At 39.0% G+C, this 27,535-nt stretch overlaps 1 protein-coding gene across 2 annotated transcripts in view; it reads right to left on the bottom strand.

Annotated features, from left to right (window-relative positions):
• LOC103022895 (hedgehog interacting protein) overlaps positions 1-27,535 on the bottom strand; it is a 73,967-nt gene that overhangs the window by 25,791 nt on the left and 20,641 nt on the right. The window contains exons 3-9 of one of the 2 annotated variants that reach the window (XM_022684469.2): positions 17,468-17,618; positions 13,309-13,510; positions 6,308-6,459; positions 4,672-4,845; positions 3,706-3,849; positions 3,068-3,189; positions 381-501 (exon numbers count right to left, since the gene is read on the bottom strand). In XM_022684469.2, the coding sequence (XP_022540190.1) occupies positions 381-501; positions 3,068-3,189; positions 3,706-3,849; positions 4,672-4,845; positions 6,308-6,459; positions 13,309-13,510; positions 17,468-17,618 (1,066 nt within the window). The remainder of the gene's footprint in view (positions 1-380; positions 502-3,067; positions 3,190-3,705; positions 3,850-4,671; positions 4,846-6,307; positions 6,460-13,308; positions 13,511-17,467; positions 17,619-27,535) is intronic. The other variant, XM_022684470.2, reaches the window with a different exon arrangement.

Here is a 27,535-nt window from a genome sequence, read left to right as displayed (position 1 = left end):
ATGAAAAAGAAAATTGACGTGGCAGGAAATTTAATCTCAATTTTCACTCAAAAAAAAAAAAAAAAATATATATATATATATATTTTCCTCAGTAGAGCAGGGTGAACATGTGTACATTGGCACAGACAAAACCACCGGAAAGATGTCAGCTGGCATCTGTAATTGTAAAGCTTAGCACTAACTCCATAAAGCTGGGTTACAATCGCATCAGACTGAAGGGATGAGGAAGATCTGTAAGGATTTACTCTGTTTGCTTTAATCTTTACTTTATTTTAGAATATTCTCTGTCTAATTATGAATCTGAGGGCATCTTATAAGTATATATCTATATATAAAAGTAAGCTAAACACGCTTAAGGTCACTTAATGCCAGGAACGTACCCGTTTTTGTCACCGAAAACATAATTTCCGTAAAGCCGCCTTGATTGACAGCCCCTGTAGATGAAACCACCCACTGGTACCGCGCCACCAGATCCCAAGTCAAATATTGATGGTTCATTTTCTATGGAAACAAAACAGGCAGAAACAGCAGGTCATACAGATGAGAAATGGCACAGCAAATCTGTTTAAATAAGCTGCACAGTTTTGACACAGGGCAAGTACTGCTGGCAACAGGTCCTGGTCGTGTAGAGAAGCACTGATGCCAAAATTTAAAACACTTCAAGCAAAGTTATCAATGCTTTTAACCTCAATTATTGCATGAGATCAGTACATTTCTGAAAACTGAACATTGTAACCGAGGAAATTTTTGTCACGCCGCATAGAAGCTAAAGGACGCTGCACTGACCTGCAGGATACATTTGTGGGATCTTCAGCACTAAATATGTACGTACTACTGTCCCACAACAGTACTAATCTCAGTAATGGCTGCACGATATTTGAAAAAAAATTCAACGCTAGGTGAACTAGGTTAGCGCTGTCCTGTAAAACTAAATTAAGTAAACAAAACTGTACCTCTTAAAATAATAATAATAATCAAGCGCAGATTTCTCTCCAGAAAACCTTTTATGTGTATTTGGGTGAGTAATGCACTTGCGTTTATTTATAGCAACCTGTAAGTTATTTCCAGATTTCCACTAAAGCTGGAGCATTAGCTGCTAACAGCTAACAGTAAGGCTAATGTTGCTCCAGCAGTACTAGCGGAGGATAACAGCAGGCTACAGGCCGATAATACTGACTCTCTGCTCAACAGCCAAAGAGCTAGCGTTTAGCGCAGTCATCTGGTAATGCTAATGCTACTTCAGCAGTACTAGCCAGGGTTAGCGCGGTTAGGGGCTAATGCTAATACTGCTAATAATGCTAATACGCTGTACTTCAGCGGGGTGGCTTTACTGCTCCTTAATACCTGACTGGAAAAAATGAATACATAAGACGCACCAGATTATAAGGTGGCTTGATGATTATTGGAAAAATTAAATGATTTTAAAGTGTGCCTTACAGTGTGAAATATATAGTAAACTTAATTTAAGGAGAATCTCGGAATGGGGCCATTCAGGCTTAAAGAGGAACCTGTTTCTAATGAGCATTAGCCTCCTCTGTGTTTATTTATATGTGTGTGTGTGTGTGCACTGTGACATTTTTTGGATATGGCAGCTCTGGGAATGGAGACTGGCCCTGTATTGTAACGGTACAGTCAGTCCCCTGTAAATGTGTTCAGTGCAGTTTAATGAAGTAACTCATCCAGCAGGGTGATGCTCTAATGGTGTAAATGGGCCAGTATTTTGACTCACTCAGCAGGCTTTGTGTATTAATGTGCTGGTAGGGTGGATGAGAGGGTGGGGTCATGTACGGGTGGGGACAGTACAAACACAGCAGTCCAAACCAAATAATTCCCAGTTTGACAGGAAGCAGCATTTCAGAGGCCTTCTGCTGTGGATTAGACTCTCCACTATTGAGAGATCAAGCACCACCGTACCGGTCGATGTGCCTTAACTGCACTGAAGCAGCAGCAGCAGCGTCTACATGCTCACTGTATCTGACAGCCATAAATCACATTCATGGACACAAGTTTGCATTCCCCTGGCAATGTTGTGCAAGAAGGAATCAGCAAGTATTTATATAAAGCCGTTCTCCTGCTTCACTATGTTCTGCAGACACAGTTGGAGATGTCCCAAAGAACATGTTCTCACATTCTGAAAGAATTCACCATCGTATCCCTGAACGCTGCGGACGTTTGGTTCTCAGGGAAAGCAAACAATACTACAGTACGTCGGTGGAAAGCACTCCATCATTCTGCTGGAGATACTGTGTGCTCTCAGCACGAAAGCACTTTCTCAATTACGTAAGAACCCAAGCAAGAATTGAGCCTCCCTATGATAGTACAATAATTACATCAGAACCCAGGAAAATATTTGGCAACCGTAAACATTTAGCCACTACTTAAAATTCTTTAATTTTCCCAAAAATCGACAGTGCGCCTTATAATCTGTTGCGCCTTATGTAGGAATTCTACCAGTCAGGTATTAAGGAGCAGTAAAACCACTGTGCTTAAGTACAGCATTATAAGGGTGAGTTTTCAGTGAAGTTTCTCCAGCACTAAGGCTGGGAGCAGCAGCACTAGCATTAGCATTAGCCGCTAACTGCAGCGCTAGCTTTTTCGCTCTTTCGAGGCGAGTATATCGGACTGTAGTCTGCCTGTTCACCGTGTTAAAACAAGCTACGTAGGATGAACCGCTAGCTGATAGTGCCCTAGGTCGCCGAAAGACTCTATTGAGGGCTATTGAGCAGCATTTACGTCCCACTAGCATTGCGGTTAGCAGCTAATGCTAATGCTCATGCTTTGCTGCTGCACCCAGCCTTAGAGATGGAGAACCTTTACTGAAAACTCACCTTTAGACAAAATATTGGAAATCTAAGCTTACTGTAAATAAAGGAAAGTGCTTCACTCACCCAAATAAATTGTTTTAAAGAGAGAAATCTCTGTAGATTAACATTCAGCGCTCGATTAACTTCCCCATTAGAAGGGAAAAATGGCGACACCCTTGTTCACTTCATTATAGGCTTTCTTAGTGTCTAACTTAAATATCCAACAATGCATTCTTTAGACAAATCAAATTGTATAAACCTACCATAGTCTCTCCCTTTACTAATCTGCAGGATCCTCCCTGTGGTTGTGTTTCGTCCTGTGGAGTCAGTGCACAGGATCAGGAGGCTCCCGTTGGTGTCCATGTGAAGCTTATCCACCGCACACCTAGAACAGGAGGTAGATTACGGTCACCATAAGCTGTAATTGGAACATGAGGGTATATGACAGGGGTTGGAAAAAGGCGGTCCGCGGGCCAGATGTGGCCCACAAGCATGAAACATCTGGCCGGTAAGGTTGTTTGAACTTTAATGAATGATTATGAAAAAAAGATTTCTTCTTGGGTTTCCCTGCTTTGAATTCAGCTGTTCCGCAATTGGGTTCAACAACCCTCTGGGCTGGAGAGCTACTAGTCTGTAGCACTCCATCCCATTACAATTCATTTTCAAAAATACAGCCACAAAATGGCTTAGAAAATATATGGCCAAAATAAATTGCAGACCCCTGGAATACAACTTATAAAACTTTGAATGAAATGCACTTGTGATTGTCCTTTGTGATAAACCTTATGTTTATGATATATGTGATTTATTCAGATCTAATAGTTATTAGTGTGGAAAATGATAAAACTGCATCCTGAAACTCCTATTCACTCAGATGAATATCACACTGGGTATCACTCACCTGCCTGGATCATGCAGCCCGTGGGCAAAGATTTCAGGCGGCTGATTGGTGCTGTTGAAGTACGGGTTGTTCTTGGGTATGGCGTATGGAGTGGAGCAGCAGTCTGTGTCTACGTCCACCCTCAGAGCCGATCCGGTAAAATCACTGCATATAGAGAGTTATAGAGAAAATGAACTATGCACAGTGTTCAATTATAGCTACTGCTAGCTTTCACTCAAACTGTGTAGAAAAAAATGTAATTATTTTCTCAGTCAGCTTCATGAGGTAGAGTCACCTGGAATTCAGGCTTTCAGTTAACAGCTGTGCTGAACTCCTCAAGACTTAATTAATTGAATTTCTTGTCTCTTCATAAAGTGTTTGAGAGCATCAGTTGTAAAGTAGTGAAGAGGTAGAGTTACAGGTATACAGCGAATAGCTCTATGTGAGTAATGTTCTAATCCATATTATGGCCATATTGAGATGAAACTGGCTCTCATCGGGACCACCGCAGCAAAGGATAAGTTCATCAGAGTTACCAGCCTCAGAAACCACAAGTTAACAGCACACTAAATAAGAGTATTTTGGTTTGTTTAACACTTTTAAGTTACATGATTCCTTATGTGTTTCTTCATAGTCTGGATGACTTTATTATTCATTTACATTGTAGAAAAAATAAAATAAAACCATTGAATGAGAAGGTGGAACTTTGGTGAGTTGGGGATGGGGATCTTTCCTTACTACAGCCTCCACTACAACCTTACTACAGGTCCACTAATGCTCCAAAATCTAGGAAAAGGCTTTGTAAAAGGCTCCCTTAAGGGAATTATTTTTTTTAATTCCCTTGATTTCGCAAGAAATAACGAGTGAACAGGTGTTCCAATACTTTTGGCCAGTGATACAATGGCTTTGCTAGTTTGCTAGCCAGTTTAAACCTAAAGTGCATTAAATTGGGACTAAAGCACTTAATCTTGAGTTGAAATGAATCACCTCAAACCGTCCATCTCCTCCATATCATCCAGCGTGATCATCCCATCACCCAGGAAGATGTGCAGAAGGCCATCAGGCCCAAACAGCAGCTGCCCTCCCAGATGCTTCCTGTGGAGCTCAGCCACCTCCATTAGGACCCGGATGGTCCTAGTGTCCACCTGGTTGGGGTTTTTCCTTGAAAGACACAAAAAATATCAAATTAAGACTCAAGTCTGCACAGAGTGGCATGAAAGTGCCAAAAGATCTGCTGATAGCAGCTCAAGTAAACTCAATTTCAGGCAGATAAAAAAAAAAAAAGAGAACTCAGGAAGAAAAATGTTAGCGAGGTTTAGTTTGTTTTCTCTGGGGAATCTTTTGCATAAATTTGATTTCGGGGACTGAAATGTCGGTGTTTGTGGCTTACGGGGCATAAATCCTAATCCTGCCAAAGTCTCGTCTTTCAGTGTGAGGAAATTTCTGTTTGCTTAAGGAAGAATAGAACAGTTGAAATACATCATTATAAATGATTCTTACTGCTTTAGTTCAGTTTTTTAGTTTTGAATTACACCCAGGTTTAAATTACTACACTTTAATATCCCCACCCACATAAAACTGCCAAGTTTTAAATCGCCAGTTGAAAAATTGGGTCTCTAAAATGAATGTACAGCTATAATTATCATCGTTATAAAATAGGATATTCAAGGATATTTAAGAGCAGGTCTGCATGATCCTATAGGACACCGCAGGACTCACGGGTTCCTTTACAAAGTCAAAAAATACAAAAAATACAATGTTTTAGCGTCTTTTAACGGAGCAGAAATTTTAACTTTAATTGAGTTCAGAAGCAGGAGAATATTTGCATGTAGAAATATCCCAGGAGGTTGCATTGGTACTGCTAGGGGTACGTTAGCCATTTTTGCAAATTTAATGTGTGACAATTATTACGCAAATTAAATTAAAAATGCTAAATTATATTTGAAAATTTACAATTAAACATTATACTGGTGAAAGCTAATAATGTCAATATTAACTAAGAATTAAATAAGAGTCGCAGTGTTTTAATGTTATTTTATTGAGTTTTAGCTGTCACAGATATAGGATAGATAGATTAAAAACAGGGACTTTCTCAATGAAAGATTCTATAATCATTTTCATTTAGCAATCAATATATAAACATTTTTATATGAATTTTAACAATATTTTATTTCTTGTTTTTATTTATGAATAAAATGAGTCAATAAAATGATTTAATTAAAGTGGGTTGAGGAAGTATGTGTCTACATTGTGAACAGGAGTGGGATATATATATATAAATATGTCTGCTGTTTTTCACTTTTTGACATAATTTGAATCTTTCAATAGAAATACAAAGATAATATCATGAAAATGCGAATATAAATGCTCTAAAATTACTTCAAATTCTTGCAAGATTCATTGGAGATTCACTCGATATTCAAGTTTTTTGTGACAATATTGACAAGTAAAATTGTAAAAAAATTAAAATAAAAAAATAGTAATTGTTATCTTATATGTCAACTACTGCAGTGTCTTACATAAATCCATAAACACAGTGTTACAGCGTTTTTCTAAAACTCTTCAGAAGAACAGAGAGAGGAGACGGTGAGACAGTGGTGCGCTGTGTGTGGTTCGGCGTTACCTGGACACCGTGTACTCCACCACGCGGAGAATGTGGTCGTGAGGTCCGATGGCCCAGCGCTCCTGGTTAGTGGTATAGGAGATGTAGAGCTTTCCGTTTTTCTTATAATTGGGGTGGAATGCCAGGCTTAGCAAGCCCCTTTCATCTCCTCCCTGCAAGTCAGATGGGGAGCACAAAGAATCCAGAAGTTAATTATGTCCCTTTTTTTTAGGCAGCGTAGGGCCAGGCCTAAAGCCAGGCCCCCTGTGTCCCTTTCTGTCGCTTCTTTCTTATTCTCCTCTTTTCTATCTCGCTCGCTCCATATGGGAGCCGGTTACCCCATGCCCTCTCGCTTTTTTCCCTTTTTTATCCCTCCACCCCCCACCTCTCCTTGACTACTGCATTACAAACGATTATAAAACATTTGACTCCCGGCAACCCCCACCCCCTGCGACCACCCCCCCGGTCCCGGTTATGTGCGGCCTGTCTTTCGGGCCCTTCCCGCAGCCTCCTCTGCACAAGTGATTTGTGGGTGTAATCTTTGGGGGATATCCGTGAACGCAACGCCGAATGGCTGAAAGAATTTATTAGCTCGCTGGCAGTTCATAGAGAGCACAAAAGTCCAGGAGTCAATCAACTCCGAGCCGTCAGCCTCCACCTCCCTCTCTCTCTCTCGTTCGCTCTCTTTCTCTCTACCAAACCCACCCACCCAGGGCCCGGACCCACCTCCCTCCCTAGCTCTTTCTCTGTTTTTTAATCCGTGCAAAATCTGCGAAGGAGAGGAAGGTTGAAGAGGGGGTGGAGGAACAGAAACGAGGGAAAAAAAAAAAAAAAACTAAACAAGGAGCGAACTGCCAACTCCCACTGTCTTGGCAACATGTTTAGAAAACACTGAAATTGCTTGTGTAATAGGTAAACCTTTGTCTCACCCCGGAGGCAGCTACATCACTTGTCGCAACTCTGGTGGTCCACTCATCTCATCATAGTCAGCTGTAATAAGGGGCTGTATCATTTCAGACCCTGGGCAAAGCAAAGCAATCAGGTTTGGGCTTTCCTATCTTTCCTCTCTTTCCTCTCATTCTCACTTTCTCGCTCTCTCTTTCTCTGAATTTGTCTTTGTAACGAAAATTAAAATAATAAAAGCAATAAGCAGAATGCTAGGATTATTTATAACTTTTTCAGCACATTGTGAGTACAATGTAGGACCAGATAACTAGAAAATCAATCTTTAGTGGCTTGAGTTGTATCGACCCAACTTCGATTAAAATCTAGGCCCAATTCTTGTCCTTGTCCAATACTTGGCTTAAAAAGTGCAGGCAGAGTTGGCTATAATACACAAAATCTGGCAGAATCACAATATTTCAGTTGTCGAGTATAATACACACCCCTGTTGGCAAATACAGTACAAGAATCGCCCTAAGCAGCTTGTGCCAAAACCCTTGTTATTGAGTATAATATGGGGATCGGCCCAAGCTGCATGTGCCAACGCCCCGAATGCTGAGTATAAACCACAGCTGCATCAATTCCACACAGCCAATGCCAAGTCTCGGCCAATGCTGCCATACATCTTCTGTTGATCTGATTGTTAATGTTTTCTGAAAGTGTTCTGAGTGAACCCTCCAATGATCATGAGGATGAGGACCGTACTTCTGCCTTTTTGGAAACACGATGGGGACACCACAATGAACCGAGCCCTCTCAGCCCAGTAAACACAAACGCTGTGCACAGAATTAGGCCGTTTCTGTCAATCCTGCGGCATTCCTTCCCAATATCTCACAGGAATTAAGTAAAGAGAGGTCTTCTGTGGACTGCTTGATTTAACAGTGTGGTTCAGCACCCAGAGCGAGCCAAAACACACAGATCATAAACTGGTCAGAGAGGCTCTGTTAGGCTGTGTCGGACTAATCCAAGTTGGACGGGCCAGTGGCACAAATGCGAGCGCAAGGTCCACGCCATCCCTGGAATGCTCTGGAGGAGAGCGTAAAAGACCTTCAGAGATTTGAATAATCACACCCGGGAGCCCTTTCAATCCCACCACAAAAGCGGGAGAGAGTTGTGAAAGTTGACAGATAAATAATGACTTATTGGCTGGATTTGCTCAAGCAGACTTCTGTGGTTTTTATTAAATGCCTGCTCCTGACTTTGGCTTGTTCTTGAGTGTGGTGCAGTTGACGGTAGGTGTGCACATATGAGAATGGCTTCAAGCCTCTGTTTCCTAGAGCTGCCTTGTAACACCTGACCCATATTCTCGATGCACTGACCTGAATGCCAAAACAAACAGGCAGGAGGTCAGGAAAGGAATTCGGCAGAGGCGTATGATCTCCAGCCACGGACCACCGAGGAATGGCGGTAAATTAACTGAAATATTAGCTTTCGCTTGCGATTCCATTAGCAAGTAGGCACACCAGAGCGTGTACCAACACGATACCGAGCCATCAGAAACAAACACAAGCTTCAGGGCCGTTCCTCTACACCCAAACTATCTTTACTTCATTCATAATTAGCGTGCCGTAATGTGGCAATATCAGAGGCGGTGGGTTGCTGGCAACCTTGTGTCCAGAGAGCAAGTCTGTTTAATTGAAACGCTGGCAGAAGCTGTTGCCCTCATCTAAAGCCAAGACGGTTTAACCGCATATTTGCAACCCCCTCAGGAATTTCCAGTTTGGCAATCCTGTGAGAGTTCTTTCTGACTAAAACGGGGGACTTTGCTTGGCGGGAAACAGGCAGAATAAGATGCAAGTTTTCTGCCTATTCAGTTCAGCTCAGACTGGGTTTTAATGAACGCTGAACAGTGAAAGAATTTGTGTTTTACGAAGTTTTGGTGATTTGACAGTGCATTACATTGCAACATGTCCCAGTTTGTTGCAACTCTTTTACAACCTTTAGTAGAGTAGTCAGTTGAGCCTGTAACAGCCTCTCTTGCTAAGGGTGGTAGAAAAATACCACCAGTAGTGGAAATAGAGCGAGCCAGGAACTAAGAACAAAATGTGCTACTGCCCCCCACCCCCCCAACCTCTCCCCACTGGCAGCTGCCTGGCTTTCAGGGCATGATGCATGGCTTAGCTTGCACATTGTTGCAGAGCACCTTTTGATCCTCATGAACTCTCTAGATGAACCTCAGAGAAGAGACAACAGCACACTTATTGAGCCCTTCAACCGATTCTCTAAAACAAGCCCATTCCCATAAACTGCGTAATATTGAATATTAAAGTGGTAGCAAATGACTCCTCATTTTCAAATGGAGAAAAATGGGCCAGAGATAACCCCCCTAGAGTGAAGCACGAATTTTCCTAATGACTTCGGCCGTGCATACTTTCTAATTTTTCAAGTCACTCCTCACACTGTTGTAAGCCTTCCTCTGGAGCTTAATACAATGTGGGAGAGGTGAAGTGAGATGACAGCAAAGGCAGTGGTCGTTTCCTGAAGTGATCTGTTAAAAAACAGAGGGGGGAGAAGGGGAGGAAGGAGGCCATTTGTCAAAGCCGGGGTACTTATCTGAGACAGGGCTGAGAGCCCTCCTGCACATCTGACTGAAAGAGCTCAACAGCTGTGTGTGTAGTGTGACAGAGAGCATGACATGCCGTGAACTATTTGTTTCAGCAAGACGTACTTTATTGCAGCTGGCTGCCCTCACGCTGGCTAATATACTACAATAGAGCAACGCTCACATTGCCTGCAGATGTCTTCATCGCCTAGCAGGTCTAGCAGACACAACAGAGCAGCAGTTCCATGCCTTTGTTGCGAACGCTTCAACGTGCAACGAATCACGGCTAATCACCACCCCCCTTGCGCAAATATTTTAAAAGATCAACACATGCTTTGGGTTTTTCCACGATACTTCGAGGACTGGAGTTCATTTCGGCATCTGGAAGAGGCTGACTTGACACGGGTCCAAAAGGAGTTAATTGGTGAAGCCCTGGCGGTTAACGGCGCTTGTGCTGCTCTGCTCAATCTAGAGCCTGTGGCTGGCGAACCTGGTAAACACCCCGCACAGCTGCGATAGCGTGCATCCTTGAAGAAAGCGAGATCATTATCCTGTTGTCCCGCTCGTAACCATGCCAGAGCAGTGAGCGTAATGCACAGCTGAACCGGGCACATGAAGATGCATGAGCCAAGAAAGAGAGCCTGTCCTCAAATGGGAAATCAAGGAAGCGCAAACATTCCTGAAAAGCAGAGTGTCGGTCGATTGGTTGAGTTGTCCGAGGAATGGGTTTCATTTGAGAAGGACCATTGTGGCAGCTTCCCTGGTTCCTGTCCTAGGAAAAGAGGGGAACAAGGCAACTCTTGGTTCACTGGAAAAAGAAAAATAGACAGGAAATTTTGTGACTAGGTCAGTAGTTTCTTGTCTCTCCTGGTCTACAAGGTACTTCAGTACAGCTGCCCTGCATACTTTTGCATTCTCTCTGCTCTCACACCCACTTCCACTCAGGAAGCCATTGTTAATGAGCTGATTAGTTGGATCAGGTGCATCGAAGCCAGGAAAACACAAACCACAAATATGCAGAGCATGGGTGCTCCACGACAGAAGTTTGGGAGCACTGGACTATGCGAACTATGCCAGCAATCTGAAAAACATAACACGCAGCCCGAGAGATGATGACAGGGGGAAGTGTGCATGTGTGTGGAGAGACGGGAGATAGGGTTTCATCAGAGAACACCCACGGTGCTCGGGGAACCTCCCTCCGGCAGACGACGCATTGTTTCCGAGCAGGTCGGCTTAATACGCAGCAAGGGAATTTGGGGTCCGAGGAGACATAGAACATTAGAATCAAAGTCGCGATAAAACACTATCGCCCTCCCAGTGCCTAAGCTGGGTCCCGGAGGGCCTGGGGCCCAACTGCGTACACAAAGGCAGTAATGTCCTGTTGACGATTCGAGTAAACAGGCAAGCTTGGCGCAGCTCCCTCTGATAACAAGCAGAACTTCATAGAATAGCACTCCTGGGATCGAGACTCCCTTAATTGTCATAATGATTGTTTTATCCGCAGCCAATTATGTTTCATTACGATAAGACGCAGGAGGCCTTCCTGGCGGAGCTTTAGAATGTCAGATTCAAGGAACTCGTGCAACTTGAAATCGTGCAAAGTACGTAAACTTCCTGTCAAAATGAACGGCCACTTCTTCCATCTCTAGACACTTTGTCAAATAAACTCTTGCAAAGGCACATTTACAAACCCTGCATTTGCTGAGGGGGGGCGGATAAACAAACATCCGCAATGGCACACGCCATCGCTGCTGCTGACAGACATGCACAGGCTACTCCGACAGCTGGACATGTCCAGAAGGATATCCCATAATCAGGTGGCTGCATTTCAGACTCTGCTGCTATCCTTCACAAACAAACATATAAAGTTCCTCCACTGGTACGGGACGTGACGGCATGAGACGACACGTCACGGGTCGAGAGCACAACCGTGCATTGTTGTATCATTGTATCATTACCCATCCAGGCTACAATATCCTCCTCAGTTCAAGCCTTGCCCCGAGGCAGCAGGGACAGGGTGAACGCAGGAGATCCATGGAACTGCATGTGATGATTAAGTTTCTTTAAGCCTTGTTTCTGTGGGAGAGCTCCTGTGCCGCTCTCCTCAGGTCTCGTCTGTGAAGGTGCCAAAGCAAACTGAAAAAGCAGGATATCTTTCAGGGCAAGTGGTGGCCTCCTGTTTTCTGGAAGTCGGACTTCCCTGATGGTGGGAGGCCAGGCTGGATGGATGTCAGATAGGTGCTAATTCCCCCTCAGAAGTACAGACATATCCACAGCTTCCTGTCTGGAGCGAAACCACAGAGCAGTGTGGGTGCACACACTTGCGTGTGTGTTATGTGTGTGTGTCTCAGAGAGAGAGAGAAAAAGAAAGAGAGAGAGAGAAGAGAGAGAGAAAGAGAGAGAGAGAGAGCACTCCTCTCCACTCCACTTTCCTCCAACCCTTCATTATGACCATGCCTGAAACTGAATTCTGGGTTTACTTTTACCACACAGGCCCTGCTGGTGATGCCACCCAACATTAAGAAGCATGTCCGCACACACTGATCTGCACTAATATGTGTAAGTCATCACAACTCTTTGGAGTAATAATATAGCCAACAGTATTTCTAGGGAGGTGATATCTTCTGGATTGGTGCAGCTGAAGTTTTGTTGTACAGTGTGAACTGTTGGATTATGCTGAGTTAGAAGAATCAACAGTCCTTTTATCGCCTGTTATATTGGAAGATATAGAACTGAATAAATGGCTGCCCAGTTTTTTCTTTGTCCAGCTTGATGAAAATGAAATGAAAATAAAATGAAGATATCTGGCCAAACATAAAACTCAAAGTCCAACCAACAAATTGTCTCCATAGAATTGAAAAGAAAGTGAGAAAAAATAAATGGTACCAATATGTCGTTTTTCAGGTTCAAATATCTAGATTGTCTAGATAAGCAATGACATTTTAAGCCGTAGGTCAAAAGGGGAATGGCTTGAGAATGCACACATGTATAAGTTGTGAGGTGTTATCTTGTGTAATGAGGTTGAACACTTGTGAGCATGCTCATGGCACGGGAATGTGAATAATGTCGCCATGACAAAAATAACACAATAACAAAATATCACCAACATATTTAAATATCGTGAACAATATTATACCCTGAAATATCGTGCCATATCACCCACATTATCTACTAGAGTCAGATTATATCTGTCTGGTATCATTTATTTTACTTTAATCCTGAATATATGGATATAAATGCATTATTAGTATTATGACATTCTGATTTATTGACTTCTGTTACAAACCTGATAAAATTCCTGTATTTTTGTATATCTCAGTTAGGGGTGTGCCACGTCATATCTTAATTTTTTTTTTTTAATTGCACATTACAGTGTTTTGTGATATCGCCAAGAGTATCGTTACTGGGAAAATATCAGGAAATATCGTGATACTATTTTAGGGCCATATCGCTCACCCTTAATGCTAACTAGTTCCTGCTCCATTGATTTTAGCATTTGAGTGTATTTAAGACGTTTTTAGTTCTTCATAAGTCTTACCTTGATCCCCGTCTGGACCTGTTTATGGATGTCCAGGAAAGGCTCCTTCAGGAGTTCCATGTCGTGGGTGAGGATGCGGACGAAACCTTCCTTTTCCAGGATGAAAAGACGCTGAGATCCGTCCCCACAATGCAACACGGCCGTGGGCTGCCGGAGCCCACCCAGGATCTCCTGAGCGCAGTAACAGTTGTGCTTGTGCTTCCTGGTGAGGAGAACGACCAGATTAGCCAATTAGCTTGCGGCTAACAAGTAGCAATGTGTTAAATTACTCTAATCTATACAATTTATATGCATTATTTTTGAAACATTAAGCAATCAAATAAACCAAATGGCTGCTTAAAGATTAGCAACCATATAATCCTAGTAAAAGTACTATTTAAAAGTACTTTTACAGTATTTATTTACATAGCGAGAACAGTGAATAATGGATGGCTGTAGGTGTTTGTTTAAGGAGAACATTGGGGAGCTCTCCAGTCGCGAAACAAGTGTTCATTAACCGCAGGTCACATTAGACGACGTAAAGAAAAAGGCGAAAACCACATTCTATATGTTATGTAAGACATATGGGCATCAGCAGCACAGGTACACTTATTTTAAAGGTGTTGGCATGCTGGGAGGTATTTTTTATGGAGAACAGATGGGTACTGGAATAGACTGTGTGTCAGGAACTTCCAGTTTGGCTCAGCATGATATCAATTCAGCTGCTAACTGTGGCACCCAGCAGATGTGCCGACTTGCTAATGATATATAGGGTTTGAAGGCAGGGGGGTGTGGGTTATAAGTTATGATGCTAGGCTATAATAGCTCTGATGAGGTTCTGACGGCTCTGGATCTGATTCAGATGCATAACAGGATCCTTTGAGGGCCAACTATATGACATATTTAGTTGTATGAATAATTGCAATGCTTGATTTAATCATCAAGTTTTTTATATCATTATTACAGTATGTTTATAAGTGTGTTTTTATTTATAAGACACTCTTCTTTTATTTGTCAGAATGCAGCACTTACTTGATTAATGTAAATAATAATGTAAGTAATTATCTGACACCAAGAGTTTTTACTGAACTGGAAAAAATAAATCACTTTTAGCAACAGTGCACCAGCGAGCTGGACTTCACTACAGGACACTCTAAAACTTAGCTCAGTTATTTTAAGCTTTTGTTATTTTAAGCTTTTAATATCTAAATATTTTCAGACAGCCTGTACCTGTTTTAAGTAATCATATTTATTCTTATTTTTTATTTATTTTTTATTTTAGTTCTTCTATTAGGTGTTTACTTCCTTTGTATTTATTTCCTTATTTTCATTTATTTTTATTACTATTATTTTGTTTATTATTGTTGTTTTTATTTTTTTAGTTCATTTATTTATTTGTGTTTTTTATTGTATTATCAGAATTTGAACATTAATAAATCGCTAGTAAATATGAATTTTTAACCAGACAAATGTTTATCAATCACAGTTCATGTTGCCTATGCGTTCATTAGGATTTTTCAAATGTAATAGAAACTTTTTAGTTTCTTAAAATGTGAAAAATAAGAGTTATTAATTATTAATTAATGGTATATTAATGAAAGTTATTATAAAGTGTTACCGCTTATTTATTATTATTTTTTTTTTTTATTTGTATAGATTTTTTTTTTGTCATGTGCATTTATCTATGACATGTGATTTGGGCGATATGACTCTAAAATAATATCATGATATTTCAGGGTATTTTTGCGATAACGATTCACTTGGCGATATAGGAAAACTAAAATAATTAATTAATTTCAGGAATATAGTATAATAGTATAACAGTATAATCATAATGTGGCAAAATAAATAATATAGCATAAAATATTATAATGCAGCAAAAAATATTGCAGAATATTTAGTGCATGCATATAAACTGCAAACTAAAACAATTATACAATAAATACACCTAAAGCTTCACAGTAAATAATAGACTACTTTTAAGACAGAACAGCCCTATTATCACGATATGGATTTTTAATATCATGATATTTCTGTGTCACGATATATTGTATACGATATAATATTGCCCACCCCTATTTGTTATGTATGAGATGTCAGTTGGACCTCAGGAACAATAGCTACTATTGTGATAGCAGCTAATGAGGATAAAAATAACACAATAAAACCTGATAATTATAAAATCATGAGCAGTGAGGCTCTGTAATACAAAAATATCTGCAGCCAGGTCAAATTACTGCAGTTAAATGATGATGACAGGCCTTGGAACAGTGTGATGATGCGTAAAACAGATATTTACACACGTCCATCCACTTACTATGCTGTTTATTTCGATGCCAAGAATTAGTCCTGATCATTAGTGATTTTTAAATGGTCCATTACTTTTATCAATGAGCTGAGAGAAAGGAAGCAGGAAGGTATTAAACTTTTTAAACTTTAAAATAAATGATCGAGGTGCTCCAGATTAGCGCACAGATGTCCAAACAGAGCGAGCCGGTCTTCAGATCTGAGCCGAATTAAAGCTGTTCTGAACACAAGCTCTGTCCATGGTGCTCCTCGGGTTTTATCAGCTGAGGTGGCGGTTCTGCTGCTCTCTGATCCCGTCCTTTCACACCAGATTAAAGTCCACTGGTCCAGATCAGAGCAGCAGCAGTATAAACACGCTCTTTGTGCCCTCGAACCTGGCTGAACTGACGCTGCACAAACACGTGGAGCTCGGCCATGGGAAGAGGGGGCACTGGGCCAGGCCGCAACCCCACGCTGGAATATTTTGACGCATAAGGTCATTCATGCATGTCGTGTCTCTAGTGACCTCTGCTTTCGTCCAGAAGCAGCAATCGATGTCCTTCTCAACAGAGACGCAGTTAAAAACGCCAGCGTGGAATTAACGGCTTTATGAATAGTATAAAGGGTTCGTTCAGTCATCAGTCGTAAATGAAAACTAGCAGACTTGGATTCTTCACTAAATCATCACTACAGTTTTCCTACATGATGTAAAGTGATGTGAAACGGTATTTATCCCCTTCCAAATTTATTTTCATTTTTTTGCAGATTTATTACATTTTATCTTCATTTAAATTTGAATGCTTCAGGTCATCAGGTCATTTCGATGTGCATTTTTCTAGTGCATCTCAAAAAGATTAGAATATCATTCAAAAATGTTCAAAATGTGAAACGCATATACAGCTCTGAAAAATAATAATAAAAGAGAAAACTTAAAAATGATGAGTTTCTTTGATTTTGCCAAATTGAAAACCTCTGGAATATAATCAAGAGAAAGATGGATGATCACAAGCCATCAAACCAAACTGAACTGCTTGAATTTTTGCACCAGGAGTAAAGCAGCATAAAGTTATCCAAAAGCAGTGTGTAAGACTGGTGGAGGAGAACATGATGCCGAGAAGCATGAAAGCTGTGATTAAAAACCAGGGCTATTCCACCAAATATTGATTTCTGAATTCTTAAAACTTTATAAGTATAAACTTTTTTTTTTTTGCATTATGTGAATTCTGAAAATCATTTTTGTTATTTCAGCCATTTCTCATTTTCTGCAAGTAAATGCCCTAAATGACAGTATTTTTCGTAGTTTATAGAATAAAACAACAATGTTCATTTTAATTCAAACATACAGTATACCTATAAATAGCAAAATCAGGGAAACTGATTCAGAAACTTGAAATTGTGTCTCAGAAAATTTGAATATTACATTGTTCAATTGGTACTTTTGGCAGTGTGGGCAGTGTGCCAAGTCCTGCTGGAAAATGAAATCCGCATCTCCATTAACGTTGTCAGTAGAGGTTATAATCAGCAGACCAATAAACACACACTGTAGCTTTAAAATTATCATTACATTTATTAAAGATAATTATTAATTTAAACCCTATATCACCCATGTGAAAAAGTATAATTGCAGTCTAAGTTAAACACGACCTAGAGCTCAAGTGAAGTTGGGTTACACTGCAGGACAATGATCCAAAGCATTCAAGCAAGTCCACCTCTGATGTTTGGTTTTTAAAAGCTGAATTGTGTGTTTTTCTTACATTTCTTGGATGATCTGAATTGTAAAAAATATTTTACATATACAATACTACAAACTGTATTATTATTAATTATAATATATTATTTGTTTAGGCCATATATTAACAAAACATCAAATAAAGAGAAAACTGTGATCACGTACTCATACCTGTTGATGGCTTCTATCCTCTCATCTCCCAGGTAGTTGGAGTCCTGTCCCCGCGGGAGCTTTTGGTGGAAATCGGGAAAGCACATGCCCCCGTCCCTCCTCCCATAGTACTGGCAGAACTCATCCACGTCGGCTTGGAACAGCTCTACCAAACACAGACAGACAACTGCGCTCAGCCTGATACACACACACACACACACTCGTACACACTAATACACACTAATACACATGCCACACGGTCTTTACAGGATGATGTAATCGCCTCCGAACCCGGCTGAATCCCCCGTAGTTAAAGCTGTTCCCCAGGCAAGCTCGCGCAACTCCAGACACTTCACCACAGGCTCGAGCTGAAGCCCATCTGTGGCCATGGAGCAGCAGAGGGACGCTATGAAATGTCAGCTTTAACAGATTCTGCTGAAGCTATTGTTGCTCTGGTCACAAATGTTCACCAAACTGCTGCCCAGCCTGAACCCCTGACCCTTGACCTGGGGGTTAGTGCTCACCCCTGTAGTAGACTGTAGTAAACTAGGCCAGGCATCTACTAGTGCATCTCAAAAGCACCTTCATTATCTCAAAAAATATGAATAATATATTATAAGACCAATCGGTACTTTTAGCAGGGTGCCAAATCCTGCTGGAAAATGAAATCCGCATCTCCATAAAAGTTGTCAGTAGCAGAGGGAAGCATGAAGTGCTGTAAGATTTTCCGGGAAAACAAAACTGCACTGACTTTAGACTTGATAATAAAACACAGTGGATCAACACCAGCAGATGGTGAGACATGTCTCTCCAAACCATCACTGATCATCAGTAAAAATTGCATTTCATTTAGGAAATCAAAAGACCTGAATCTGGAGGAAGAGTGGAGAGACACACAGTCCATTTTTTTGGACAAGAGGGTGCCTTTGGGTAGTGTACCTCCTGGTGAGGGATCGTTGACTGCTAAACATGCCTCTATGATGCACTTTAAGACTGTCCAAATCTTACAACACACAGATTTCACCTCAATTGCGTTTGTGGAACTCAATATTCATTAATTGATTTAATGAGTTTTTATTTGAATTATGTTTAATTTATGTTAAACATTACTTACTTGTGTTTCACTTCTAATTTCTGAACACTCTTAATGATTAAAAATCAAATGCTCACTATGTCAGTGACATACATCTGGCAATCTTAACCCTCCTATTATGTTTATTTGTCAGGAAAAAGCAATGGTGTTCCAGGGTCAGTTTGAGCTGGTGCATGTTTAATTACCCAAAAGAACGTCTGAAACCCAAAAAAGTCCTTACAAGCAGTGTGAATATTTTATTACTAACTCCATTACTAATTATTCTATCAATATTTGCATATAGCACAATGGTGTTCCTTACCTCTAACAGGAAGTGCTTCAGTTAGGATAATTCACTCGTTTTTGATAAAACAAAAATACATGTTCAAGCGTTTTTAATGTTTCATTACTTTATAACTTTTTAAAGACCAACATATAAAACACAATAGTTTATGTAACATTGAAACATAACATTGCCATTTTTGTTTTAGTTTAAGTTTTTGCAGGAGGTGGTTGCAAATATGTGAGATGAACCGTTTTTTTATATTATATATTGATTACACTAATTAAGGCAAGCAGAATGAATGTCATCTTTATGAAACTCTATAACTACATTCATAACATATTATAATGCATTCATAAGGCATTATAAACATGGCTTTTAATATTTATAAAAATGCATAACCCATTATAGCCATGTTTATTAAGCATTATGACTTGTGATCATAATACATTATAAGCTGTGTTTATGATATATATGTTAAAATAGTATATCTCTACTATTAATAATCTAGTCCTACACTGAAAGTCTGTCACTTTACTTAGAGCGCACAAAGACCTGTTATAATACATTAGGACTGACTTTAACTAATATTATATTCAAGACAAGTATAATTCATGAGTGGTTAAAAATATATTTATATGATTATTGAGGGTGTGTTTATAAGTTGGAAGTTTTTTTAGTCATGATACAAGTCTGCAAGCTGGGACTTGGGATTGTTTCTTGGTATTGATGTATAACATATTATAAACACATCTATTAATGCATTATAATCACACTTCATGAGGCATAATAAACATGGCTATGATGAATTATATATATTTTTTATAAATATGTATAGCCATGTTTATAATGTCTTATGAATGCATTATAATGTGTTATGAGTATGTTTATAGAGTCTTATAGAGATGACATTCTTAGAAAGTGTTACCGAAGTTTCATACTGAAAAATACTTTGAACTATTTTTCCTAGATCTTCACACTTTAAAACAGGTCAAATTGACCCAGAACAGAACATAACAGGAGGGTTCAACTTTTTTATTGTTTTCTTTTTTTTCTTAGGCAGCACACCAGCTAATCGTAAAACACCAGAAGTGAACTCCACTGAATATAGAAATGAGCCGAGTTTAACCTCAGTTAGGCGTACGAGCCGCTCTCAGTGATGTGTGGTCTGAATGTGGAAATATCAGACCCTCTATCAAGGTGCATTTCTTCAAACGTGAGTCCGCATACCAAACGCTCGCCGTCCAGCACATTCTTCAGCTGGAACATGCAGGTCAAGTCCAAATAAATGATGATTATGAACTCACGCCCAGGTTTGATCGATTGTGCGTCACAGATTAGATTTGCTTTTAGGGAAAACACCCTTATTTATTTCTCCGTTAATGGCCAACATAAATCTCTCAGCGTTGTGAAAGACTCTCGCTCAGTCTGGATGTATTGTGGATTGAACTTTCGTAATCGCAATTGAAAGAGATTTTTCTTCGTTTTTAATCGCGTCTATGATTACGCAACTAAACCAGGGTTTATTGTATTCATTTCATCTATATTTGTATTTTGATCCATTTGCACCAGGTCACTTCATTTACCTTGAGTATCATGATTGTATTGTAGCTGGATTATACCAAACCACATACAAATGCAAAAAGTGTAAAGACAAACAAGACATCTATTATTATTATTATCTAAATTACATTACTCAAACCACTTCAGGAGGTAATTCCTTACATTACACTACATTACATTATATTTTTATAATGATGTAAAAGGGGTTAAAGTTTTGGTACATATTGTACCATATTGAGCCCAATGAATGTCTCATTTTCATCACCTATGTGGGCTTAGTCCTTGACATAGATTTATGGTTTATAGAGGGACATCTGAGTATAATCTTGATGCTAATATCACAGTATTACTACCAGCAACTTCAAGTGAAGAACTTACATTTAATGCTAGTTTTCTGCATCTTTTTCTTCTTCTGTTGTTTAATGGCTAATAGTAGACTGCCTTAAGTTGCCGTAGTTGGTCTGAATGTTTAAACCATCTGAATGGCGAAAAAGCTTGCACTGTGGTTAGCGGCTAATGCTAATGCTGCTGCACCCAGCCTTAGTGCTTAGTGCGCCTATATAGTCTGAAAAATACAGGAAACTTAACATTTAACACTGGTTGTTGCTAAAAAAAATGCTTCTTGTTAGGGGTGTGTTTAAAAAAATTGATTCTTCGATTTAAATCCATCTTCATTTAAATGTAGCAGCGTCAGGCGGTCGTACAGTGTAACAGGTTTAACTGTTAGACAGAATAACTGTAGATGAACCTGTAACTCAGTGATTTAATGTGTAAATAGTGGAATTATGCTCATGTTCTTAATGTTACTAATTCAGTGATTTTATACCCAGAGATGAACGTGATTACCGGCTGAGGAAGAGGCTCTTATAACGGGGGAGCTGAACTCGGGTCAGACCGGCTGTTTTTTTCCTATGAATTTAATAAAGTTTTCTCTCTTTCCCTTATTCATTTAGCTTGTTGTGTTTTTATTATCACTGTGTTTATTATAGTATCACATCTGAACTAGTGGGTCTGGGTAAATTTCACACTTTTATTTGCAAATGAATTAGAAATTTATGAAGCAATTTATGTTGCTGCAAACGATGACTTTCGAAGCCTCATTAATGTTCTGGAAGCAAGTTATGTTTTAAACCACACGTAAACATTTGACTAAAGTGGCCATCCCAAACCTGTATAGAGACAGCACAGTGTCGCAATTATATAAGATGCATTAAATGATATTAAAAGACGAACTGTTGCTAAAATTGTAATAACGGAAGTCTAAACGTTCCTTGTATGTTTACAACATTTCATTTTAAAATTACAACTGAAATTTACCTAAATGAATCGAATCGGGACCTTGTGAATCAGATTTAAATCAAACTGAGAAATCAGTGACAATACCCACCCCTACTTCTTGCAAAATATCAACTTTCAACTTTCAATGAAAGTCAATGTAATGTGATTTCATTCAAAGTGACTTGGAGCAATTACATTGGTCCACTTATCATGAAATTTGGAAACAATGTAAAGAAACTAAACTGTACACCCCCCCCCCCCTTTACACTCACAAAGAACTGAACTTCACCCACACACACACCCCATCAGCACACAGAGGCTGACATGACTTTATTTGCTGCACTCTTAAAAACTATAAACTCTACCTCAGTAACTGCTGTGATTATATATGTTCTATATGTTACAGTATGTCACACATCTCTGCACCTTATCCCCACTATACACTTTATTATACCGTATCGGTACTGCACTGTCCTGTCTTTAAATTGTCTCGTCTTTTGTATTTATTGTATTTATTGTTATTTAGTGTTATCATTTTATAATTTTATGTTGCACTGTCGTCACTCCTGCACTTTATGTTGTCTATTGCTGCTTGTTCTATGTTGCACCATGATTCCGGAGGAACGTAATTTCATCACACTGTGTACCTGTACTCAGATGTAATGACAATAAAAGCCTCTTGACTTGACTTGACTGAACAGCTCACAGATTAATATTATATCAGTGTAAAAAGGCAAAATGTGGACACGTTTTTTCAGGACAGTAATATTTCATTTTTACTTCATTTAAACTTAATGTATCTAAACTGTGACTCTTAACTTTAATTCTTCTACTACCAGCATCAGGGCTGTAGCATTACCATTAGCATTAGCGATCCCGTGAGGCGTCAGTCAGACCTCAGGGGCTATCCTGCGCTGCTGGAGTATTGTTAGCAGCCCCACAGCGGCCTAAAAACAACCAGGCTGATACGGCTTCCTCTAAAAGCTAAACCCTCACGGGGGGACAGCAAACACCAACTCCAGAAACACAAACACACTCCTCTCCACGCTTTCATCTCCTCCCAGCCCCTCCACAGGAGGACTCAGTGTGTGTGGTGGTGGTGGTGTTGGTGGTGGTGGTGGGGGGTGACCACACCAACAACAGAGGTGATAGGATATCCCCAAACATCTAAACACAACAGAGAGATCAAACACACACACACACCCCTACGCAGCCGTGCCACCCACGCACTGGCCCGAGCGGTTATCTGCCTGCGTCAGAGCGGCGAGCGGGAGGGAAGCAGCGGGCCTGCTGGTCAAAAGTTTGGGTATTTTAATCACTTAAATAAAATATTTGAATTGAGATAAATTAATATTAACACTCATTGGGCCAGTTTTCCAGACATGGATTAATCCAAGCATTTTTAATGAAGATTTTCCATTAAAAGAAAGACACAATGTAAGACTAGGCCTAATACCTGTCAAGAAAGCCACTCCATAAAGTATTTTAGAGAGTTTTAACAAAAAGTTTGAACTGTGCAATTATCATTTATCAATTATCATCAAACTTTTAATAATAAAAAAGGACTTTACTAAAAAAGAAAAAAAAACTGATCTTTACATCGAAAGTCAATGTAAAATATTTTTATTGAGTTTAATTCATTTTAAAAACTTTTTGTTGGTCTACTAATTGTAAAAGATAAAGATTCAAATCATGTTAAATCATGGATAAAAATTGTGAAAGTGATAGGGGGAGTGGGACTAAAAATAGCAAAAAACAAAAACAAACAAAAAAAAAAACAATGAAAGAAAAACAACATAATGTAAGGAAATAAATGCTTTTTTTTAATATAAAACCTCCCCAAAGAACTAGCAAATGGCTATCCTATGCCAAAAAATGCTTTTATTTTAAATTTATTTATTTTTTATTTATTAAATTTATTAAATAAAAAAATCTGCACTTTTCTTATTTATGTAAAAAGTTACCTTTAAAAAGAAAATAAAAGGTTTCTACTAGGGTGTGCTACATCGTATCATACTCTATGATCTGACATATTTTTAAATATAGTAAACAATATTATACCATATATTGTGCCATATCAACCACCCCTAATTATCACATCAGGGTACTACTTTCATTCCCTTTAGGTAAAAGAAAAATTGTTCTTACACATTTTGTATTTACTAGAGAGACAGGTTATATAGATCATTGACTTCTGTTACAAATCTGATACAATTCTTGTATATTTTTATTTATAAGTTAGGGGTGTTACAAATCATATTGTATGCAGTAATAAAAAAATATTTTTCCTTTTGTTGCAGTAGTGTATTATTATTTTTTTTTTTAATTCAGTGTTTTGTCACATCACCAAGAGTATCGTTATCATGAAAATATTATGAAATATTGTGGTATTATTTACCTAGTTTCTACAGCTTTACTTTACAGGCTATATACAAACACAGCCCAGGCTGAGACAGTCATAAGTGTCTGTGGTGCTGAAGGATGGCTCAGTATCCTGTAAACGCCCCCGTTGGGAGTTTAATGCACCTCTGTGGAGCGTCAGTCAACAAGCAGCTCAACTTAATTCACTAATATTCATTTAAACCCCACTGACTCACTCTAATCCCCACAGGCAAATACTTTCCCCTATTAGGAGACACTAATGAACTGCCTTATCAAGATAAGAAAAGCAAAAAAGACAATTATAATGGATTATAATGGATTAAGCAAACCAGTTCTTCACTTAAAGATAAACTGGGCTCATTTTCAAACTGTTACGTTAATCTTAAAACAAGCCGATCAGGTTTAAATGGTTCACTTTAAGTAAAGGTACACTATATGGACAAAAGGCTAAACACTTGACAGGGTGCTCATGGCAAGGCGACGTGAATTATGGGAGTCGAAGTGCAATCTTATACTAGTGCATCTCAAAAAAAAAAAAAAAAAAATATATATATATATATATATATATATATATATATATATATATATATATATATATATATGTAATATATTTTATTGTTGATGATCATGGATTACAGCTAATGAAAACCCAAAATCAGTGTGTCAGAAAATTTAAATATTATATAAGACCAATTGGTACTTTTGACAGTGTGGGCAGTGTGTCAAGTCCTGCTGAAAAATGAAATCCGCATTTCAATTTGAATTGAATTAATGAAATAAACTAACTTAAAGTTACTCAGGACTAGAGGAAGAAACCTAAAGTCGTAGAAGGGCATTCAAGAGATATTGCTACAGAATTCAAATAATAAAAGGTCCAGAGCAATTTGGAGGACGCAACTGATGTATCCTTCCCAATCCTGCTCTGTAACCCACAATTCATTGTTTTTTTTTTACAATGCAAAGGAAAAAAACATAATTTCTTAGCTTCCATGGGTCATGGCAAAATTTGTGGCACATGGTACTAGTTTCTATCCTATGACATGTGATCTTTAAAACAAAAATGCATTTTAATAATTTAGTACTTTGGAGACAGTATGTTGGAAATGAAATGTTCTATTCATCTGGCATCCACTGTCAGATGTGATGATTCAGAATCACGTGCTTTTGTGCACACTGGCCAGTGTTCTGTGGCCTCACTCACAAGATAACACCTCACAACTTAGTACAGTACACAGGTGTTTGGATGTTCTCAAGCCATCCAGTGAGATAACACTTCATGATCACTTTAATACATACTGCAGTCCCATGACTTTTGAAGTGTCAGTCCATACAATGTGTTTAAACTTTTTTTTTTTATGATTTTTATTCTTTATAACTGTAAAAGTTACTGTGAAAAATGTAAAATTTCCTAGTTCTTATAAAAACTTCTCAAAGCCACATTTTTTTTTAGGAGTGTCGGTCGCTGGATATAGATACAGGCCTATTTCAGAGAGAGGGTGAGTTTAGAATGAGCAGAAATAACTTCTATAGACATGAAGAACTGCAATTTGGATAATTTATGGTAAACAACTTAAGTAAACACAGGCCAAAATTAGTGTACGGCCACACACGGCCTCTACAATACGGCCTGGTGGCCTGGATGTGTTGTACTGCCCTGAGAGAGAGAGAGAGAGAGAGAGAGAGAGAGAGAGAGACTGACTGACTGTGTCCACAGCTCCAGCACTATGGTTATACTTCCATCTGGTTATCTTCCAAAGCAACCTGGGTGGCCACCCAAAGTACTTGACATCTTGATGCACTTCAGCAGTTTTACATATACACAACCTTTGTAGAAAAATAAATGTGTCATTCGTCACCACATATGCTGATTTTGGAGGGCGAGGAGGGAGGAGAGGGGTGGGGAGGGTGAGTCTTTTTGGCCTGCGCTCCTGTTCTATTGCCTTTACTGAATTTAGCTTCTCTCTCTCTCTCTTTCTTTCTCTTTCTCTTTCTCTCTCTCTCACACACACTCAACGTTTCTCTCTTTTCCTCTCCTACTCTATTCCTTACAAGGATCACAAATAGCCTGAATTGATCATCTTTCAGTTGGTTTAAGCAGCAATCAGTTGCAGAGGGAGATTTCACAACACAGTGTATCAGATAGGGCTGCAGTGATTAGTTGATATAATCGACAATGTCAATTAATTAAATTTGCCGACTACAAATGTCATTGTTGATTAATCATTAACTTATAACAGTCTTGCAATGCACAAACAGCTAGGGACAAAAGCACAGTGAGAGATGTGTAAATGGCTATAAAACTATTAGTACTTTCCAGATTTAAACAACATTTAGACATTTAAAATGTCTTTTAAATCTCATGTTCAGCTGATTTTTTTTAGAGGTGGGGGCCATGGCAGAAATAATCGTTGACTAATCAACTAATTGAAAAAATAATCATCAGATTAGTTGACTACCAAAATATTCATCAGTTGCAGCCCTAGTGGTAGATTATCTGTCTGAAAATACTATACTTATACTACATTTATAATATATTTATATAGCCCTTTTCACAACGAATGTTGCCACAAAACAGCTTTACATAGAGAATTAAAGTCTCTAAGCCTCAGAACTAGAAGAAGTAAAAATCAGCAATCGATTCCAGAGGAAGATTTCTTGGCCAATTCAATTCAAATCTATTCATATAGCATTTTTCACAACAAATGTTGGCACAAAACAGCTTTACATAGAAAACTAGAGCCTCTGAGCCTCAGGACAAGATGAAGAAACCTAAAGTTATAGAAGGGTGTTTAACAAATATAGCCACAAAATTCAAACAATAAAAGGTTCAGAGCAACTTGGAGGACGCAGCTGATGTATCCTTCCTGATCCTACTCAGTAACCCAATATTCATTGCTCTTTTTACAATGCAAAGAAACAAAGCTTTCATGGGTCATGGCAAAATTTGTGGGACATGACACTAGTTCCCATCCAATGACATGTGACTTTAATACAAAACTGCATTTTAGTACTTAAGTACTTTGAAGACAGATGCAAATTAAATTTCTCTCCATCTGCCATCCACTATCAGACCTTGCTTCACTCAAACTTGTGATAATTCCTAATACTTGCCATGACCACACTGGCCAGTGTTCAACCTCACTCACAAGATAACAGCTCACAACTTACAGTACAAATTGATAAATTTTCAGTTTGTTTAAGCAGCAATCAGTTTCAGAGGGAGATTTTAGAACACAGTCTTGTAGATTATATATATTTCTATTGAATTTAATTCAATTCAAGTGTATTTATTTAGCACTTTTCACAACACATGTTGCCACAAAACAGCTTTACATATAGAATTAGAGCCTCTGAGCCTCAGGACAAGAGGAAGACACCTAAAGTCATGGAAGGGCGTTCAACGAATATAGTCACAACATTTAAATAATTAAAGGTTCAAAGCAATTTGGAGGACGCAACTGATGTATCCTTCCTGATCCAACCCGGTAACCCACAATTCAATGCT

Source organism: Astyanax mexicanus, chromosome 7 (genome assembly GCF_023375975.1).
Source record: "Astyanax mexicanus isolate ESR-SI-001 chromosome 7, AstMex3_surface, whole genome shotgun sequence".
Taxonomy (NCBI): domain Eukaryota; kingdom Metazoa; phylum Chordata; class Actinopteri; order Characiformes; family Acestrorhamphidae; genus Astyanax; species Astyanax mexicanus.
Note: the sequence above shows the minus strand (reverse complement) of the source record. Positions and strands in the feature narration are given on the sequence as shown.